The sequence below is a fragment of the Diadema setosum genome, chromosome 18, assembly GCF_964275005.1.
Source record: "Diadema setosum chromosome 18, eeDiaSeto1, whole genome shotgun sequence".
Taxonomy (NCBI): domain Eukaryota; kingdom Metazoa; phylum Echinodermata; class Echinoidea; order Diadematoida; family Diadematidae; genus Diadema; species Diadema setosum.
In genome coordinates, this window is record NC_092702.1 from 19,516,222 (window position 1) to 19,533,448 (window position 17,227).

At 39.6% G+C, this 17,227-nt stretch overlaps 1 protein-coding gene across 1 annotated transcript in view; it reads left to right on the forward strand.

Moving 5' to 3' along the window:
* The window catches only part of LOC140241576 (homeobox protein Nkx-6.2-like), a 42,156-nt gene that overhangs the window by 11,776 nt on the left and 13,153 nt on the right, over positions 1 to 17,227 (forward strand). Inside the window, exon 2 of the mRNA XM_072321310.1 lies at positions 16,971 to 17,173. Coding sequence (XP_072177411.1) covers positions 16,971 to 17,173 — 203 coding nt within the window. The remainder of the gene's footprint in view (positions 1 to 16,970; positions 17,174 to 17,227) is intronic.

The following is a 17,227-nucleotide window of genomic DNA, read 5'->3' on the forward strand; positions in this document are numbered from 1 at the left end:
ATTATGTGATCAACGAAAATACTGTAAACGAAAATACAGTAGATATTGTGACTTTAATTACAAATGTCTAATCAAACTTGTTTGAATCGAAATTGTTGGATTATTACATCATGCCACGTGCAGCGATGTCAAGACGCTCAAAAGTTACGTAAAAATGGAAAGGAATCCTGAAAGAGTGGTAAACGTTGTCTATGCATACATGCCGAACTTTTGCACACACACAGACACACACAGACGCAGACACACACACACACACACACACACACACACACATTCAAGTACCCCTTGTTTGCCGCTTGATATTTCAGTTTCAGGTTTAATTTGTTTTGTTTATCTACTTGTACAAATAAGGAACGTGATGGATGAAGCGACAATTAAACTACTAGTGTGGTGTAACAATTGATTAATATTAAATGATAACTTGTAGCATTGATCAGTTAGATCATAATTATGGATTCTCAGCAGGACTGCTGACAAATAAACAACGTTAGTACCTTCAAATCGACCATGATTATAGCAATCATCATTATTGTCATTATAATCATATTTATACCTATATTTATAGTAGTAGTAGTAGTAGTAATAATAATAATAATAATAATGATAATAATACTACTAAAAATCAAAACAATGTTTGTTATTAGTATTATAACTATCAATTATGATAACAATCACGAATATGATTTCATTATTACTCCTCCTGCTATCATTAAAGTTATCATTGTTGTCATCGTGTGTTGGATCTTTCTCGCTGTCACTCTTTTCCCCGTTTTTGTTCCTATATAAGTCTATGTGTTTGTATACGTGCGTGTTTCTGTGTGAGTGTGTACGTTCAATACTGCATGTCTTCTTATCTACATGGCAGTCTGTTTGTCTGTGTGTTGTCTATCTGTCTGTCTTTGTCTGTCCTCCTCTATCTCTGTCCGATCTGCTTTTGTAGTTCCCTCCTTTTCTCTTGCCTTTTTCTGTATTGTTTACCAGACGTATGAACACCTATTTAGCATCAAGAATATTTCACAGGTCAGGTTCTATATTTGTGACATAAATCTTCAGCAGAAACTCTCGGTCGTGTGAATTAGAACTATAAACGCGATGAAAACAATAACAAAACTGCCCCATGCAATCATCAAAAACATTTGACTAAACGACGCAATCCATTTCTCGGCCACACATCTCGGACTGAACATAAAGTTTGCCTAAAGATGATCCCAATTTTCGATGGGAGTAAATGTCTCAGGCCCTCTCTCTTTGCGACGGATCTAATTTGCGGAGTGGAGTCCGGAATTGTATACCGAAGTCGGAGAGATAAGCGAGGTACATGTTTCTGTTTCGTGTACCCTTAGGAAAAAAAAAAGAAGAAAAGATGAAAAACGTTTATTGAGAGACGAGAGAGGGTGCCCCGTGGATCATTTGTCTTTCACAATCTTGCCCATAACTTTTATAGCATACTTATTGTGATTAATTTGATAAACGGTGGTGGATTTGATATGATTAACTCGATTACGGTTTACACGAGAATGTCTTCCCTTTGTTTATAAATTATCAAATTGGATTGGGCGAATAGAAGGAAGATTAATATGGCATCACATCGTAGCGGTAGGACATCTCCCCTTTCAGTCGCCTCACCCGGTTGTCGTGAAACTCGATCATTGTGTTAATCAATTTGATCGTCTCCTCTCCAAAGACAAAACAAAATGAAACCGTCCTGTATAGAATTAAACCGACAACTAGCCCATTTCATTTTATTTTGTCTCGAAAGACAAAGGAGTGCACTAGAGATTTACAGCGCGCACACACACACACACACACACACACACACACAAACAAACAAAGCAAAAACAAAGCTTGAAGACAAAGAAAGCAATAGGCAATTGTGAAACAGAAAGCGAGAAATACATTCTACACTTTATGGGAAGACGGGAGAAGAATACCAAACTCAAATGTGATAAAACACTTTTGAAATACCACTTAGAATTTCTCCTAGAGACATCCAATGATAAACACATAGATATAGTAACGTCCAGCTCTTGATCCGTTGATTTATCTCATTCGGAAATCACGGAATGCTATATCTGAAAAACCGTTTCATGAGGGCTATTCTTATGCATTTGATACCGTGATGCGCAAATCGGACACATTGATTGAGAAGAAAATCAATGCGACATGTCATGATTGATTGATTTCAATTATTTTGTCTCTCAAAACGCGTAACCAAGCGCCTCAATAAACCCAATGTCATCAATGAGGTTTGTATCAAATTATACAAAGAGATACTTAATGACATAGAAAGAGATGAACAAGAAAAAACAAAACAACGATGCTCTCAACAATCTACACAAGAATTATGAGACGACCCGCTTTTTTTGTTAACGTTTCAAATATACAGTTCATTTCTACTGCTTGAAATGCAATAAGATGTATTCGAGTCCCATACATACATATTCAGGAATTGTTAACGAAGCTAAAACATCGCAGTTCTATTTGGACGCACAAGAGAAGCGCGAGCGGAAATCGCGATGTTGGCTGGGTGTTTATTTACCATACTCCATCAAAGTTTATTAGAGTTCTAACTAGTAATGGGTCGAGAGTAGAGGAAGACGCCCTCTCTCTTTAATCGTAAAAAGCCCCTCGTGTAAATCACATCGTTCTCCGCTGAGGAAAAGCTTCCGCCATTTTGGACCCTATTAGTGTGCTCTCCGCAGCAAAGGATGGTCTACTTCATCTGGCTTTCCACGCCAATCATTATTATCAATAAACGGGGCTCTACGGCTAATTAAGGCCCTAGATTGGGCGGCTATATCGGATGTCATCAGCCACCGAAGCTCCGTTAAACACGGGGTAAATCCTCGAGTGCGAATAGAAACCCGCTTGATTAATGAGCGGGATTGCGTTTCTACGGCTAACAAAATGCCAATAATCTCATTATCCGCCGTAGGAGGGACTCGCTCTCAATCGCGCGCTGAGCTCCTGCTTATCAGCGAGGACTACATGCACGCCATCCACAGCGGGCCCTTGCCTCAGCGCGCTGTATAGCGCCGCCCTCGATAATATTATGGCGACGGATAAGTGTCATCGAAGTCCTAAAAGGCCATGAAGCAGGGGTTTCGGCAAAAGCGTTCCTGAGACGGGCGTTATGCAATCCCTTTTCACTCGTCGGAGAGGAGCGGTGAAGATGATATCTACGACTTCTGTCCTCCAGAAATAATTAACGAGCAATGTGTAATAATCGAATCTGCGCGAAAAAGTACACAGCGCATGATTTATGAACTGTGTTCTGGGTGTACTTCAATTGAGTAGCGCGACTATTTGCGATAGTCGGCTTTTAGAGGGTGGGCCATCTATCTTGGCACGTTTGATTATCGCGTCGAATTTGCGTCACTGCATGCAGCCACTGAGTATCATTCTCGAACTCACCCCGCTCCACGGAGACAAATAATGAAGCCATTGTACAAAATGAATCCTATACATACTCCTTAACCCAGTCTCTGCTGTTTTTTTTTTTTTTTTTTTTTTGCACGATGGAACTTTGTACTTTTCAAAAGAATATTCTGAGTTTTAGGTGTGTTTTTTTTTTTCCATTTCACCCGTCTCGCTGCATTACATCACATCGAAAAGTAATATGCATTTAAGTTTTATTATCTTCACGCAATATTATCTGTTTGACTATACACTGTCCATGTAAACCCACACTGTAAATCATTCATAATCTATGCCACTATATTGTATAAAGAATTGATTATCAATCAAGATATGTGACATAGTAGAATTTTGTTTCGTATACAATACTGTCAAAAATATCTTTGGTTTCCAGATGCCGTCAGACATCTTTTTACCAGTGAGCATGATGTACTCAAGCTTAAACAGTATTGAACTTTCTCCTTTGGCGGGCTTTGTTGGAAATCAATCCATAAAACCTGTGTCAAACCAACAGATTTCATATCATATTATGCTCTAGCATACGCTTTGACCGAAACCTTTCAAAACCATTTTGAAAACTAACGTTTTGTTAATTTTCGTTCATGCTGTTTTCAACACATTCTGAGAAAAGAAAGAAAGCAAGCAGGCAATTTGTGGCGATAGTGACGCGACCATTTGCTCTAACTAAAAAGAAAATGTCATTGATTTGTTACTACCTCTGTTAATCTGTTGCTGTTGATGACATTCGAAGTTACGGGTGATTGTATTCCTATATAATGGCATCAAGTTTTATGATGTTCCACAAACACATATTATTTCAATTACACATGATATTTTGTCATGTTTCTCTAGGTGACTTTCCTTGCGCAGACATCCGTTAAGATTAATAGTCGCAGGTTGGGAAAGATAGCCCTACCTTTGAGATATGAATAAACGGCTAATGAATATAATGAGTGAATAAATAAGTGGTGAACGACGGAATGAATGAGTAGATAAATGAATGAGTGACTGAATCGGTTTATGTGTGAGTGAATGAGTATTGAATGAAGAAATAATGGATGTATGAATGAATGAATGAGAGAGTGGAGAAATGTACGAATGGTTAATGATTTGATGAATGAATGCATGAGTGATTGAATTACAAGGTGACTGAATGCATGAATGAATGAATGCATAAATGAGTGGATGAACGAATGAGTCAATCAGAGTGTTCTGTCAGATCCTGAAGTTTTCGTCAATCATGTCTCCATTGAATATTCTCGCACTGCTTGACAAGGATCAGTGGAAAGAACAATATATAATTACAGTGAAACATACCTTAGCGGCCACATGTCTATAGCGACCACCTGCCGTATGCGGCCACTAGAAAAAAGAAAATCCCCATTAATGCATACGTCTTATTGACTTCGGAGTTTGCTAACACAAATGATCGATCGTATATGGAGCAAAATATTTGCGAAAAAATGTCTTCTTAAAGAGAAATATAGATGGGTATAGATAGACAGATATGTAATAGATAAAGAACGACATTAGTCAGCGAAAAGAAGGGGAAGGAAATTTATTGCATAGAGAAATGATTTCTATCCAGAGGCAAAAACAACAATAAAAACACATCAAACAAAATAATAAAGAAAAAAAAAACCTCGGTCTTACACCGAACCGCAACTCAACACTGTAGTGTCGTTGATATAGAAGTTAGATGAGTTTGTCCACGACGGAAAATCCATCATCATTAACCCGTCGATAACTCTTCGACTCGAATAAGAGTGAAAATGAGAACATTGCCAAAAGGGTAGATTTGGGCATAAATACCCGAAATATTATTGTATTTTTTCCCCTTGGTGTTGTAGACTGATAGATAAAGTAGGACGCCGTGTGTGGTTACAGCTCTGGGCATATCGATGTTATGCAGCAAACATTAAGAATGTTCTTGCGATCATGCCAGGAGTTCCCCGGGTCATTCTGGTTCTACTGAATCCAATTTTTTCTCTTCCACCCTTGGGTTTACAAACCAGTTGAGCGATTTACCACTGATTTCGAGCAGCTAGAGAATACACGTTTGGTACAATAACATTGATTATTGTTGAATTATGGCTCAAAAACTTTGTGGTCAAGGGGGCAATAGATTACATTACCATGAATTCATCAGTGGAAGAAATATAATCTTTATAGCTATATGTATATCTCTCTCTCTCTCGCCTTTCTGTTGGTCCCTATATTGCTCCATTCTGTAGAAGAATACGAAATTCTATCTCTTTCCTCTCTCTCCCTTCTCACTCTTTCTCTTCTTTTTTATTCTGCCGCTTTTCCTTAACCTAGCCTCCCTTAACCCTTTGAATCCCATCTCTCCATCTCTTCTTCCTCTCTCTCACTTTCTCTTCTTCGACCTCTTTCTCTTTCGGTCCCTCCTCCTCCCATCACCTTTTGTCTCTCCTTTCTTGTTTTTTTTTTTGTGTTTCCTTTTCTGTTCCTTCCTGCAGTCTCCCTCTCCCACCCTTCCTCCCCACAATTGTCCTTACCTCCCCCTCTCTTTCCCCACAATTCTTCTCTTCATTTATCTTACTTAACGCAATACACTAGCATTCCTTCCCATTTCCAACATTTCCGTATACTTACAATATTTTGTAAACTTATCCTTTATTTTCTATTATGATGAAATCTATGTATTCAACTTCTGTAATATATTTATATGTTTCTGTTGGAAATGAAAGAAATAAATGAATGAATGGAATGAATACCTTTAAATTGCACCTCGAATCTACATCTTAACATTTCCACGCCACCATCTCCATCTCTTAAAAAATCGTAATGCCTCTGTCATCTCTTTATTTAGAAGAAACATTCCTAAACACTCCTGTGCATATCCCAATTCATGCCACATCTTCCCTGCCATCCCCAGCCGAAACAAACAAACAAACAAACACACACAAACAAATAAACTAACAAACGAATAAACAAACAAAAACCGAAATAGCAAAGATAGTGTCATAACACACAAGTTGCATATTTTCGCCAAAAATCTATTAATATACTGCGCTGTGCTCAGAATCTGTATCCTGCTCATCTCGTGATGAAAGAAATCTTCGATTATTGAATAGATTCATATAGTCTTATTGTATTTTTTCTTCAAATTAACGAGTGAAACGACTGCAAATATATTGTTTCGTCTAGCTTATCTACAACATTGTCATCTAAATGATCACAAGCACGTGATATTCATTTTCTTATGTAAGTTGTATCCCGTGATAATGAAATATTATTTTGCAGATGTGAAATGCATTTTACCTTGCCACGCCATCTTACTTTTTGAAATCTTTCAAACTTCCCGGGAGACTTTCCAGAGACCTATTGTTCGATGTTGTCATTCATGTGTGGCAATAAAAATCATAGGAATTGTTTCAAAGTGTGTCGTCGGAGAACCAATCCAAATCCAAGGGGAATGACCGAGTGCTGCAGCGTAGCGCGATTGTTCGCTCACAAGGTTCACGCGAAAGTGATTTGATTTGTAAAAGCAGATAGTAACCTCTCACGTATTATTTAAATCGCAATTGCAGAGAAATTGTTAAAGACTTACCCAGAAAATGATCTTTAGAGAGTACTTTCCCTTTAAAATAATTCTGTCGTTTTGTCCATATAATAATTCAGACAATGATATGAATTCATGAATTTCCCATAAAAATAGGGTATGAATAGTGGAAAAATGGTTTGATGGTGGACGAGTCTCACCTTCGACCCGCCGACGACTTTCCAATGGAATCATGTCACTGAACTAGATCACTCAGCCGTGCTCCCAACATCTAAACCCAAATTGATTGCTTTACCGTCGCGGCTGTCTCTCAAGTCAGGTCACGATTCTTCATTGTGTTGAACTGCTCTAAAACAACTCAATCATGGCCGGGGGGAAACGGAACACGGAGGTTGGTTTAAAAAAAGAAAAGAAAAGAAAAAGAAAAAGAACACATTCGCTACATGAATACCATATATAGTGAAGGTCATGACACTCTCGGACAAGAGTGTGAAGAAGATGCAGTCTCCACATTGGAAAAGACAGGAGAAACTTTGACCTTTTCATATATGTATATGCAATAATACCGGCACCGATATTAGAAAATGATGTCAAACTTCGCCCACTTCTCGGCTTTATGCCGGTGGCAATCATTAGAGTATAAACGCTCTTACCAGACATCAGCTGTGTCAAAATTATTGAAGATCGAGGTAAGAAGGAAAAAGGATAGACAGTTAAACAAGATAAGTTGGTAATGAAATTTTTTAGCTTAAGCATGTAATATAGACACAACTCTCATTGATGTCACTGTGATCCAAGTTCTACGCGTTCTAAACACACACAAACACACACATACACACACATACACACACACATACACACACACACACACACACACACACACACACATATATATATATATATATTGCGAGGTACTCTCTGAGATCTATCTATCTATCGATCGTTCTTGCTAGCTATAGCTATATTTCTATCTGCATGTATGTATGTATACATGTATCTATTCATATCTATCAATCTTGTTAGCTAAATATATCTTTATCTGCATACATGTATCTAGGCGCCTATCTATCTATCTTTCTATCCATACATCCATCTTGCTATAGCTAGCTACATTTCTATCTGCATGCATGTATGCATGTATCTATCTATTTATGTATCTATGCATCACGAGATGAAAAGTTTAATTTCGTGATACTTATGAATCATGTCCATTACGTACAGTGTTTAGGCGTTAGTATAATTTACTCTTTGTAATCACTGCTTTTACTTTTTTTTTTGTAGCTTTGGTCCATTTACCTACATCTTATGACATGGGCAGGGTAAAAGACAAATATGAAATTCATCCAATCGACACACGGGCATTGCGGGTTTACCCACATTACTGACAGCCAGTCGTTCCACTCTTGACCAATGGAACGATTTAGATCCCATCACCATTTACCTAATCCCCCCCCCTCACTCATTGTGTGGCACGAGTCAAATGCATTTACCACTTTTGTGTGTCATGTGTGTGTTTTTGTAATCGCCTCATGACCAATGGCCATTTGAAAACTTGAATTTCACGGAAACGACAACTCTAGAGGAGGAAGAGGGAATCCTTACTCCCCCCCCCCCCCATTTCTTGTCACCACGTCATTAAACTTTGTTGATCTTTGCAAAATGCCTTTTCCAAATTCGCAAATAGACAGAGAAAGAGAGTTTTTGCTTTCTCCTCCCCCCCCCCCCCCCCCCCCACACACACACTGTCTGCCATTAGTCACCTTTGCTGCGGCGGCCATTGTTTAGCGTAGGATTGCCATCTCCCGCAGCCAAAGCAGTCATATAGTAGCAGCGGCCCACCCAGTTTGTCCATCCAGGGGCTATTGGGTTGAGTTGAGCTGAGCTGACAATCATATATACATATTCTAACTTTTTGATGGAAGGTTTTGTTGGGGCGAGTAGAGAGGGAGTCATTTTGCATTCGCCAGTAAGAAAAACAAACACAGAGAGATCGATTTCAACTTTGATCTCCATTCGCCTTTTGATCGTGATGCTAACTATACTTTATGTAGAGGGCCTACTGTATACGTATTCATATGAATATATCTATAATAAATCAGCTACTCTAATGCTATTCCAACATGTATATGTGTGGACGGGAAATACTGAACGGGAGATAGCTATGTAATCAGAATTGAAAAGTAATGGAAAAGTAATAAAAATTGAAATTCAAAGATTATACATAGAAAAAAGAGAGAGAAAGCCATTCTTTTTTTCATCAACTGGGACATCTGACTTTAGAGCTATAGCCACTTTCCTCTCGAATAGAGCTTTGAGAACTAATGACTAATGCACAGTTTTGTTGTTGTTGCTGTTGTTGTGTAATTCGGACCATGACACTGGTGCCTGCCTGACAAGAAAGGACGAGCAAGGTTTGGCAGCATTTATAGCGACATTTAATGAGGAGTTTGGTATCGTTGACATCTCATCACCAATTCACCCCCCTGAATTCGACGTTTTTGGTTTGGAGGTTTGACTGAAGATGTCAACCCTGGGTCGCGACAACCATGCCGACCATTCTTCATGCGTATATACACAGATGCACAGTCACAAGGGAACGGCTAGCTGGCACAGAGACTAAGGAAAGGCAACGCTAATGCAAGTATGGTTTGATTGGCTTGAAAAAAAAAAACACCCAAACAACAACAACAACGCCAAAACACTCTTTTTGCAGGCGGCAGGCATTCTTGATGAAGCGTTCGTCACTCTCGGTGCGATGAACTTGTGACAAATATGATTCTGCACTTCCGGCTTTAGTAAGCACGGACGAGTGTTTATCTTTCTGTGAGCGATATACCAGGGTGCCCGGTATAGTCATTCGTCCCAGAAAGGTCTTGAATGCACGTGTGTTAGTCGGTGAGATTGCGCCATAGTATCTTCGCTCAGTGGGTGCTGCAAAGGAGTGTCATCTTTATGTAGTCATTGAAAATTAAATATAACTCAAACAGACTATATAGCGGATAATATTTGCATTACTAACAGAATATCGCTAAGATTTCTTTCAATCCCATTTGATATGATTTTATAGGATTTTTTTTTTTTTTTTTTGATGACGAACCATTGAAATAAGTGTATCCCCAATCCACTTGCTTATCCACATGCTTATGCATCACCGCTTATGAAGCTCGCGGTAAAAGATTTGTGCTTCATTTCAAATGTGGCGGCTATTGTGTGGCGTCAACTTGCGCTGAAAAGAAGGCCTATACTATGACGCAATTGTGCATGGCTATGATGGGTGTCTTTAATCAAAGTAGTAGCATTCATTTGTTAACATCGCATTGCTCTCCTATTAGTCTCTTTTCTACTCATTTTTTTTTTTTTTTTTTTTTTTTTTTAGATTGAGCATTAATGCAGGACTCAGAGGGTGGCGATCTAAGGTAATCCACCATCAAAGCTTTCCCCGCAAGTTGAATATTTAGATACAAAAATTACTATGTATCCAAAATTTCAACCTACAGAGAAAGCTGTAGGGTGAATGACCGGGATTTCCTCGTTTTCATTTGATGATCTGTGTCAATTCAATCATTCTCATTCTTCATCTTCTCCTTCTTCTTCTCCTTCTTCTTCTCCTTCTTCTTCTTCTTCTTCTTCTTCTTCTTCTTCTTCTTCTTCTTCGTCTTCTTCTTCTTCTTCTTCTTATTATTATTATTATTATTGTCATCATCATTATCGTTATCATCATTATCATTTCTATTAATATCGCCACCCTGTCTCCACACAGTTTACAATAAATTTGTTGCGTTCCTTACCTACTGAGACTCCCCCTTCACCCTTCGGACCATTCCTCTTTTGGTCTGACTTAACAAATTTTCATTTCTCATTTTGCACCTCTGTCATAATGATAAATGATAATGTGGTCTTATTTTCCCCAAGGAAGCCTCTTCACTGTTCTCCAAAAGAGGGTCTTTTTCCATTTTTGTCATTACCCCACCATTACCAAATACTCATTTTATACACCTGGGTCAAGAGGCACATTCTGAACGCAGCATGTTGTCCAGGGATGGATACTCTGGGCAGGATTTGAACCTCGTACCTTCTCTTTACAAATTCAAAGCCTTATCCGTTGCACCACGGTGCCACCAAAATTCAATCGCTAAGCGTTTTTCCTCTCCTGAAAATCCCTTGAAATGCATGGTCTGTCAATGAGCAAGAAAAGCTATAAACAGATTAAACACTGGTTTCTGGAGAGCTTTCTGTATATTTTCATTGAAGTCCTAATGTGGAGTTAGTTAGCTCGTCCTTACTTTTCTGTAGTAATTTTGATATGTAATCTCAACTAGTTTGTGAAGACCAAATATAAGATGGCCACAAATATATTTTGCTTCCCTTATGTAAGGCACTTAAGAAAGACGGAAATACGAATGCATTAAAGCGATCAGTACAATATGGCGTTCAGACATTTTATGCATCCGGTGTGACTAGCGCGAAGAATATCTTGAGACATTGAAGTAGCGCATGCAGGAGCGCGTATCGTCGTGGGAATCCACTTCACCTACAAACATTATCAAAGGAAACGCAAATTCGTGTTTCCGATGTGGGAATTTTCTCACACACAGGATGATGTAGCTTGAGCTGTGTAACATTCACGCACGTCGATGGCGTGCATGTAACGGCTGAAAGGCCTGGCCTTAATTGTCCAAAGGGGACAGCATGGTCGCCGAGGCCAAGGTGGGTTCACAGCCGTGACCTTCATGAAGAGAAAGTAAGGAAAGGATGAGAGCCAGATACATTTGTGGCCCAATGGAGGGTCCCCGAAGACACCACCAGGGTAGGCCGAACATGACATGACACATGGCGATCGCAGCAGACAGTTATAGGTCATCACTGGCGAAGGATCTGGGATGAAAGACATACCGGCAGAGGCTGGATACCTGGTGCAGACGTTATACGTTCAATCGAATCATGACCTAGACTTCACCATCAATTGCTTGGTGGCACTTTGCTCACATTTGTATCAACATACAAGGAGAGCGCATAGTATGTCTTAACATAAAGGAAGAAAACGTAGCCATTCTATCACTGTGTTATCTACAGTTGATCTTTAAGTTGGGAAATCCAAAACGTGTATCCACTGAATGCACTGAATCAAACAATCAAAAAGTCAGAATGGTGGTGGGGTATGGAAAGGAGGATTGGCGTACCAACCAAAAGAAAAGTTAATAACATAATAGTAAATATGACACAGTATTATGATAATAAATAATAAGTAATATGAATGAATGAACAAATGAATAGAAATTAATAAAATAATGAATAAAGAAATGAATAAAGTAAGCAAGTAAGTAATTAAGAAATGAAGGAAAACAGATCATCGGCTATTTTCCTCATCGCTGGTCAGATAAATATCGGTCAAAGTCAGTCAGATCTGTTAAAATCAGCCGCCGAGAGTACAGGACTCAATATTTTCCCCCTCTTACCTGTTTCATTCCTTTTTCTATAATAAATATCATTTAAAGTAATATACCACTCCCAGTTTCAGTTAGTTTTGCTATATATTACATTGAGTATGGCAAGCAGATATGGCGGCAGTGTCAGTTAATGAAAAAAAAAATGTGATGTCGGTGAAAATCACAAGTTCAGCTGAAGTAAAGCGATTACGTCATCACACCACGACTCTCAAATTGGTTCGTTCATGTGGATGTTATGAAATCATTCAAATTGTCCATAACTGAGAAAGTAAAATCCCCAACCCAGACCTTATACAAAGACCTCATGGCTAGATCGTATACTATTTGACGGAGGATATGATTATATTTGATTATTTCGTTCTGATTTACAGTTACGCGAACAAAGAGACATTCGTAAAGATATTATAATAGCTTATCTATTATAATGAGTCCCAGCAATTAGAGACATGGTGATTTGATGACGCCATGACCATGATATCACGACCTCGTCTTATCTGCATAAGATATGTGACCCTGACTGATATCACACTTTTAGGGTAAAAACAACAACAACAATACAACTTCATAATGCCACAAACTTTAATTTCTCAGTTCTTTTGATTCTCTAAAGAAGAGGTCAATGATCTATTCTGTTGATATTACTGTTTTTGTCAATGCAAGCTTGAACACGGAGTAGCTTTAAAGTGTCATGCGATGCCTATATACAATGTACCATTGTGTCCTGGATGAGTTGTATGGACAATGTAAGCGGTTATCTAAATCACAATTCATTGAATAATTCCCTCCAACTTGATCCAAGTTCTAAACCACTTCATAAGTATGTCTTCAGCTGATCTTTCTCTAATATGTATCTCAGTGTTGTCATTTTCATGTATACACAAGTGGAGATATCACTTGGAACAAAAATACGAAAAGAAAAAAAAAGAAAAGGAGAAAAAGGAAAGTCGCTTGCAACGAGTCACCGTGTGAGACTTGTTTAACAGAGTTATGGGATGTGTGTGCGGCGCATTGGCAGTTACTGAAACGTTGCGACAAACGTGTTCTGGAGCGAACTAGAGAGAGAGAGGGGGGGGGGAGGGAGGGAGGAGGAGGGAGAGATAGAGAGATAGGAAAAGCTAGAAAGAAAGAAGAAAGAAGCAACTGGTGTAAATTGGCACTCCACCAGACGTTGTACCTTTCAACTTTCGCCCCGTGTCTCCCCGAAGCTCCTTTGAAGTCGCCCCGCTGTACTCCGTTCTCATTAGGCGTCGATCCGAATGACATCTGCCATAGAAGGGCGGATCAGGGGACTTATTTCTGAGAGGGGATTTTCAGATAAAGTGGGGCTCAGGTGCTGCTTTGGGTGTAAGTGAGAAGGGAAAAAGGGAACTATTTTGTCACAGCTGTTGCCGTGATTTGATTTCTGGGATCACAGCTCGAAATCATTCAGATCTTTAATTGATAGCTTCTCTGCCGTTAACCACATCACGTCCTGTTTTTATTGCGAATTCAGGTAAAACGTATGTGAAAGGTGCAAAGAGCTAAGATGGAATTGCTTTCATGCAGTTACTTCATGATCAGATTACGGTCAATTTATGCCTTTCGTGACTCTTAGCTGATCATCCAGTATCAGCATTTATGTAGGCCCTATACTTAGTATAGATGGGCCAAACTTTGTGTGGTCTGAAACAGTACAGAAACGATTTCATCATCGAAATGGGTCCATTATGTTTTATCAATGCAAACTGCAAAACAACCGTCTAGTACTGACATAAGATATCCCGTTCGCCCTGTGTAGCAATGGAAATTATATCCTTAATGTGTGCAATAATTCCGTTTGATGCATTCACTGTAAAATAAAGCATTGTCACCAATGTTCCTGGCGGTGCGTTCTTTGTCTGCAGTGGGTTAAAGTTTGCCCCTTCGCCCCACCCAGTTTGCGTCGGACTGCTCGGTACATCTGTTCTCTATGGGTGTGTTGCATGTGTTTATTGTTCGATCAAAACGATGAGTTGTTTGCCCATCTATGTCACAACCAATCAGTCCCTCTCATCCGTCTTTATAAGCAGCTCCAGCGAGCTTTGCGGGGCCAGGCGCTCCGACCATCACCCGGGCTCGCTGGGGGCTAAGACATAGTCAGACGACGGTATAACGGGGTAGACATGATGTGGTAGGAGTGCGGCGCTCAGCGCATTAACACCAAGGTGTTCAAGCGAACATTTGGGTCACATTGAAACGACGAAACATTCCTGTTGATTCTTTTAAAGAGAGAGACACCACACAACAACTAAAGCTGATGAGGCCTCCTGTGCTTGACACAAGCATATCATTCGTAAAGCGGCATGTTGTTGTAAGACGTAGATACCACTCACTTACCTACTTACTCAACTAGTGACGGTGAAGAGAATTCAGATTGATGATTATGAAAGGACGCGCACAAAACACACACACACTGGGTGAGGCTATAGCATAGTGGGAAGGTGTGAGGGTCAGTGAGGTGTGGATAGATTGAGCTGAGCAGGGATGAACATCAGTTTAGTCATGGGTGGTCCAAAGCCATCGGTGATGTGTGCAACATTGATTAAGTTACATGAATGGGAAACCTTTTTAATTTTTCCCCTGATGTTGTATTCCGAATAGCAAGAAAGGTGTAAATGTTAAGTCTGCTTGCAAGTAGATCAGCTTCAATATGTTCCTTTCGCACGGAGTTCCAAACCGCACGGAGTTAATGGCAGGACCCTCTGGTGGACCACAGGAAACACTGAAGAGGCTACTCTGGATAAAGAAGACATTATTCTTATCATTATCTTCTGTTACATACTCTATCACCTTCGGAAACTAGATGCATCCGTATAAATTATAGTCTATTGAGAATTCGGGATCTCGTCGGAAACGGATGAAACAAGATGTCCTATACTGGAGTCAAACCACAGTCCGTCCGAAAGCTCAAAATGATCTGACTTCCACTGACACACTGCGAAATTCATGCAATATCAAAATTGTCGCCAGTCGTCTGCGAGATCACTTTTGCAGGGGTAGCATTATTAGTAGAGAAGAATTTAAACGGTTACACGAATTTTATGATACAGTAGTCCTGTTTAATATGACAATGCATGAAAGAGAAATCCACAATTTTTGTTTAGCTTTCGTGGCGTTTAACTTTGATAAACAATCGATGGATGGCAGTATTTCATGCCTTATCGTGACGTAATGATCAGTCCTACATGTTCATAAAGCACAAAGACGCATGAATACCAACAAGCCTACACCAAAGAACATCGACGTTTTTAACCACACTGTCACTGAAAGATAAACTCTAAAGAAAACAGATGAACAGTTTAGTTACAACCCCTCGACTTCCTTCATTGTGTAGTGATATTGACACATCTAAAGTCTACTGTGTGTGGTGATGATACTGACATTGTTGACCACTTGTAGTCGTAATTATCATTTGTCTATGTACCTCCCAACGAATGATAATGACTTGAAATTTATGAAAAAGAATTATTTAGCTATCCCTGTATTTTGATCAGTGCAATATAATTCAGTAGGTGAATTGTGTATATCCCCTGTGAAGAATCTCATTGACCGGTAAGGGCTTTGATGCTCCAGTGTACGTGTGTGATAACTGGTGCGTAGCGATCGAGAGTAGGAAATCAGCAGGACTGATAATGTACCAATATATTGTGTGAGCGTAGTGGTGTGTATACAAGAAAGAGTGAGTGAAAGCGAAAAAGAGCAAAAGGGCGTGTGAGGTGGTGAAAGAGTGGGAGTAAATACCGAACCCTGTCCACCTCTGTTTTTGTTATAATGTAATGTTTAATAGGGACAGAGTACGGTTTGCCCAGTTTGCTGGCCTACGTGTCCTGTCATAAGACCATGTCTTATATGTCTGTATTTTACTTGTTTCTTTGTATGAATGCTAAGCCTTGTTTTGTAATCTTTGTATTCTTTGTGCAATTCAGTCTTACGACTGCGAGACATGAATACCTCAATAAAATACAATTTATCTATTGACTTACCATGATTCCGAGGGCATGGAATTAACGTCATTAAAATCGTGATGTTTCTATAGTGTCATCATCCTTCAGCGTGTTTTGTTTCAACTCCCTTTCTACATCAATTCGTTTGAACGCATGAAGAATTTATTCTAACAATTCAAGTTCGCCTCTTTTAAAGCCATCACAACTTCATACGACATCCGCTGGTCCACATATTTGGATTTCGCTTCCGATAGGACAAGATCTGTACTAACTTTACATCTACTTCTGATCTTGGTAGTGGCAGTACATGTGGGTATGGGAAATACAGTCGAAGTGTTGATGTCGCCATTATATTAAGCGCCATGCTACACGCAATTTCTGGTCCAAGTGGATAATTTGACGGACTAATCGTAGGACTTGGTCCAGACTAATTCTACATCTACTCCTGATGGTAAATTCGCCACGATGTTTGCGTACATCAAGCGTATTACACGACTTATGTCGACAATGTACGTTGGCGACATACAATTGAATCTGGTCACTCTTTGATTAATATACTTGATCAAAATATCTGATCAAGATCTGAACTAACTTCACGTCTACTCTTGATCTTGGCAGCCGTATCGTCTGCTTCGCAAGGCTCTCACTGCCCGCGGGAGCCCGCCACGGACAAAGACGGAAAGAAAAAGCACACGCGGCCAACCTTCTCCGGCCAGCAGATCTTTGCGTTGGAGAAGACCTTCGAGCAGACCAAGTACCTGGCGGGGCCGGAGCGGGCCAGACTAGCGTACGCCCTAGGCATGTCAGAGAGCCAAGTTAAGGTGAGTTTTTTGGGCTTACAACACCAACTTTCGTCACAATTTCTTGATCAAACA